The 6,029-nt window shown below is 26.5% G+C and overlaps 1 protein-coding gene across 1 annotated transcript; it reads right to left on the minus strand.

Annotated features, from left to right (window-relative positions):
• Window positions 1-391: 391 nt before the first annotated feature.
• On the minus strand, window positions 392-4,960 carry LOC127081301 (GDSL esterase/lipase At5g45960). The gene is made up of 5 exons (XM_051021575.1): window positions 4,610-4,960; window positions 4,385-4,524; window positions 4,046-4,279; window positions 714-990; window positions 392-621 (listed from the first exon to the last, which is right to left on the minus strand). Exons 1-5 carry the CDS (start codon window positions 4,878-4,880, stop codon window positions 428-430), a joined length of 1,116 nt encoding a protein of 371 aa, XP_050877532.1. The 5' UTR covers window positions 4,881-4,960; the 3' UTR covers window positions 392-427.
• Window positions 4,961-6,029: the final 1,069 nt, after the last annotated feature.

Here is a 6,029-nt window from a genome sequence, read left to right on the forward strand (position 1 = left end):
GAAGGAACCCTATGTTTTAGAATCCTATTTTTTTAAAAATATAATTATAAAATCTTATAAATAAGAACCGAAAAAATAAATTTCAATATAACATATTATTCACAATATTGATCACATTTTATTATAGGTCACACACAAATAGTATGAATGCGGGTCACATACACAATCTCACCATACTATCTCTAGAAAAAAAATTGTTAAAGTTTGAGAGGCCATGACCTAAAAAAGAAAAAAAAAATATATATATATATATATATATATCTATATATATATATATATATATATCTATATATATATATATATATATATATATATATATATATATATATATATATATATATATATATATATATATATATATATATATATATATATATATATATATATATATATATATATATATATATATATATATAAAGTCGTGATTCTAGTTGTTGACAATGCAATCAATAGTGGATTTGAAAGCTAAAAAAAGGTTGTAATATGCTTTCTCTGTGGGGTGAATTGAATCCCAAAACATATACTTAGATGGATCAGAGCACACATTGCATTCCTTATTGCACAAAAGTGCTGCTTCAATGTATCCACTTCCACAACATCCACTATTAATATCTTCAAATCCTGCCACATACAAAATAAAAATGTTAGCACATAACTTTTCTTTCTATGTATTATCATTCCTAGAAAGTGAAAACAAATATTTAGTTACAAACCATATTTTTGATGTGCTTGAACCATATTGGCTAGGGGTTGATATATGTCAATGTAATAGATTTTTGCAGGTGAATTTGAGGAATTGAGGTGAAACTGCATTGTGTTTAATTCTTGTTGAAGGAGCTGATTGTAATCTTTAGCAGCAGAGGAAAATCTTTCGATACAGTTGCGTTGTAAGAAGGCATTAGGGGAGTTCATTGTGATCATGAATGGTAGGCACCCCATTGGAGGGACTCCTGCTATTACAATTTTTTGAGCACCTTCTGCCAACAATTCCTGACCAAAACATTAAACATATAGTAGTTGAAAAAATCTAATAATATAGTAGTGGTTAAAATTTCACATATTAAAGATAAATAAATAAATGTTGTAGATTTGAACTTACGACGTATTTATACGTGTATCAATGAGTTGGGATGACCGGAATATTTTTAATTTTCAATTTTCAATTTTATATATATTTATTATAAAGATGAATATGTTATATCTATACAAGATAAAAAAAATATTAGTACATTTTTTTTTTTATAATTTTCTTATTCTTTTAATCATTTTGATTATTTAGTTGTGTTATTGAATACTATATTCGAATATATTTGATAAAAAAAGCATAGTCGAATGCACCCACTAAGTCTAAATTAATTTGGCCTAATAAGTTTGAACATAATCTTGAACATGAGGACCTGATAGAACTCTTCCCTACTTTAGAATTAGGTATAAATCATTTCCCATTTTCAATATGGGATGATAACTAGTACTATAAATTAGCAGCACTTATTATGATAACAAGTATTAGACCACATTTATCAAGGAACACTTCATATATTAATATACTATTAAACAAAAAAAATATTATTTAAAAATTAAATAATACTATTTCCTATTTAATTATAATTAAAGGTGTTAATGATTATGAGTCAATTCATGAATCCGAACATTCAATCCAACATTCATTTTAATAAAATTCAATGAATTTCGGATTCAATCATAATCATTCCTTTAAAATTCAAAATGTTTGACTCTAGATACTACTAGATTTGGCATTTTAAATAGATTTGGCATTTTAAATATATAAACCTACTAATTTAGTCTATTAATATTAAATTGTCAACCACAGTCTTTACTATTAAAAATTATATAGTATTCCTCGGTATGGAGATTAGCTATAATTATTTTCTACTACAACTCGAATACAACAAAAATCTTTTTATAAATCTAAATAAATAGTATATACAAAAATAAGATCAATTTTGATATAAATTTTTTCACAAATGAAAATTACCAAAGTAAGATTATAAACTAGCTATAATAGAAGTTTTAGACAAAAGAATATCTTTACATAAGCAAGAGGTTTTGCAATGATCACATCTAAACAAATATAACAAGGATGATTGAATCCACAACCTTCACCATCATATTTAAAAATCAATCTCATACCGTTTGATCAATGACAAACTCATGTTTATTATATATAGATTATTAAATATATATTTTGCTTTTTTTAAAAACAAAATGAGGCCCCTTAATTTGGAGGCTCTGGGCTAAGAACTGTCTTGCTCTTGTCCAAGATTATATATAGATTCAAGTTTTCATTCAAAGATGCATCAGTCAAAAACACTTTAAGCTTATATTTGACTTTCTTTGTTCTCTTATACTTTTATATTAGAGTGTTATGAGATGTATTTAAACATTTGTTTTTGAGGGTGTGAGTGTATTGGGGGTCTGAGTTGAGTTAGTTAATGGTGTAACAATTTCTACATAATGTTATTATCTGATTGTCTATTGATAACGACTGTGATTTTTTCTCTGATTGCCGATTTTACAAGGTTAAGTTAAATCAAAATTGTATATGATATTGGAATCGATCGGACCATGAGATATCCACAGTTAATATCTGTACACTAAGTCAAAAATAATATTGGATGACGTCCCCCATTTTAGAAGTTTGTTTATCCCCCTATGTTTATATCCATGCACCAAACTCAAAAGAGCGTTGAGCGTGAAAAAATATATCAAAAAAATTTAATTATCATATTGATTAGAGATGATATCTTAAAAAGTTATATAAAATGACACCATTCATTTTACAAACTAATCTTATAAGGATTAAATGAGATCAAACTCTAATAATTTATTCAAAATTAATATTTGTACCCCATACCCCAAGGTCTCAAACTTTCCAATTCTTGATCCCAACTGTGATTATAGTTGACTCTATCTCACATTACATATGTATGGCAAATACGTTATTTACATTAGAGGCAACATATGCCTATTTTCCACTTTAGGTTACTTTCCTCAGCTATAGAGTTTATTATCAAAATAGAAAAGAACTAACACTATATACATGATGACAGATCACGGTATGGACTTATGGCCAGTGGTGGTGCTCCATTTAATTATTTATAAAGCACTCTATCACCATTCTAAAATTAACATCATCAACCATACTTCCATATTCGGTTGTAACAGGAAAATCTTGGCAAATGGATGTATTGTCTCTACTACTTTCAACCAACACTTTGTATTATGTGAATTCACAATCTAATTCTAACCAAACTATTCCTACTCAATTAGTACTATTTGATAGGAATGTTTTTGTAAATCTACATGTACATAGGGCCTTTTTTTAATATCGAATTTAAAGATAAAAATATATGTGATTCGATTTTTTTATTTAATTTAATTTAACATACTTTATTTTAAACTGATTTTTGAATATCTAAATTATTAATTGTAAATTTTTATATTAATAATAATATTATAAAAATGTGATAATATAATAAATTTGACGAAAATTAAATTTTTATAATAAGTTGATTTTAGTGGGGTTGGGTCATTATTAGTTTTCTTGTCTACTCTCAACTACACTACCAATTTTTGTTGTCTTTGTTTTTCATAATTATTAGGTGCTATTGAATTGTCTAAGTCTTCTTTTTTTACCACTTTCCATAAAGTACTCGTGTGTTTTTATTGACAAAAATTTAGAATGACAAAAATGGGACCTCACTACCATTTTTCTTTCATGCATATTTTATAAGGTAACAAATTACTAAATAAGAAAAATGAGATGTTTTGGGTTATGATTACAAATTACTAAAATTAATAACCATTACTAATCACATTAGTTTTTTAAGTAACATATATTTCTAAATATAATCAGTAACTTGTAACAAGTGAAAGAAGCAAATCAAGAAAAATTACCAAATAAATAAATATTTAACAAACACCAAAAATCACACTAATGTCAAAATATAGAAAAGTTCATATTATTATTATCATTAATTTATTATGAGTTTATGCAAAAATTAGCAACATAATTGAACCGAACCTGTAAAAATTCTTTGACACGTTGAATCAAGAACTGCTGATATCCTAAGAGAGAAAAGCTATTTCTTCTTACTGGAAGAGTAAAATAATTAAGAGCAAAATCATTTGTACCAGCACTCATGAAAAACACTGCTTTCTTTATATGATTTTCAGTTCCTTCTATACCAATCACATTTTCCAGCTTCTTTTTACATTCTCTAAAATATTCCAATTGCTTCGGTATCGGAATCACACTCTGAAATAAACACAGAAAAAATTTTAAGTCCAGATATATAAATATTCGAAAGTAAATTTTTTCTTATAAATAAGATCAGATAAAATAACGGAAAAAAATATATACAGAGATAGACGGTGTAAGAGGGTCGAAACCAGAACCAGCAGAAGCAAAACTAACTCCTGTCATAAGCTCATTAACATTGTCAATAACATTTGGATCCAAATAAGCTGGAAGAAGCTCTTTTTTCACACCTACATAAGAAGCTGCGAAATGCATTCACACAAAGTCACATATCATATACTAACCAGAAAAAAAAATGAACTTATAAATATGATTTTTAATAGTTACCAATGAAATCAGTGGCTAGTTTTCCATTGGTGAACCTTCCGGAAGGAACATGGTTAGTGAAATCTTTGCCATATGGTTGAAAATTGCTTTTGAAAAGTGTGTCTATGTAGTTATTGTTTCCAGGGTCTACTGTGGAATCTCCAAACACATAAAAGCCAGAGACTTTTTTGTTGAAATTGGCTTCAGCTCTTGTTGTGAAACATAATAAGCTAAGAATAATGAAAATTATTTGCATAAAAGAAAACAACAAATGTTTCCCAGAGTTCTTCATGTCTGGCTGAAATAAGTTCAATTCAGAAGTTTGAACTTATTATACTGAAATGATGATATTGCCGTTGTGTTGTAACAGGCCAGGTATTTATAACATTAAATAACATTGCTACATTTATGAGATAGTAATTAATAAAATTTAATTATTAATAAGAAAATTAAATATTTATATTACATATATCAGCAAACAGTTATATATATTTGAAAATTTTGATATATTTTTAATTGATATATGTAAAAAGAGAGACAAAATATTTCTTGCTACAAAGTCATGATTTTTTAAAACATGAATAGATTCTCATTAATTTAGTGTATGTTTTATTAGTTGGAAAATTAAATCAAAGTATGTCCTTCTGTATATGTGACAGCTTTTTCTCAACTACCTGTGCAGTATAATTAATCATATGGATATCAAAGTATGTCCAAATGTACAATTTAATTGATAGTTTAAAAAATATTTAGTATGCAGAAATTTAAATTAAAAAATTTCTAATTTCCAAAATGCTTAAAAGTGTCTAACTATTATATGATGAGATTAATTGATATGCATTTCATTTATAATGTAAAAAGGTTTTACCGGGTGCATCACAACTATTCATATCTGATATTTTAGATAAAGTAAAAATCAAACACTTATAAAAATATAACGATTATGTTAAATTGATAGTATAAAATATTTTATCATTTATATATATATATATATATATATATATATATATATATATATATATATATATATATATATATATATATATATATATATATATATATATATATATATATATATATATATATATATATATATATATATATATATATATTCTGTACCGGGCAAATGCCTAAATAGTTAAGTCTCAATTCATCTCAAATTCCCTCCATTTAATCTAAGGTATAAAATCAGTTCATACGAGAAAGCAATTTATATTTTTTGATCTCCACTTTCATTATACTCATCTTGAATCTTGAACTGACTTGATCGTTGGAGTGCTAACCATGCAGGTCCATCTTGCGCCGCCGTAACGAAGATCAACACCATCGATTTAAGATACCTAGTTCACCAACCGCATCCATTTCTTGTTCCTGAACGGAGCAGTGGCGCCACCTGTGGAAAACGACTTCCGATTCCTATGATTTACACGATTTCATATTC

The sequence above is a fragment of the Lathyrus oleraceus genome, chromosome 1, assembly GCF_024323335.1.
Source record: "Lathyrus oleraceus cultivar Zhongwan6 chromosome 1, CAAS_Psat_ZW6_1.0, whole genome shotgun sequence".
NCBI lineage: Eukaryota > Viridiplantae > Streptophyta > Magnoliopsida > Fabales > Fabaceae > Lathyrus > Lathyrus oleraceus.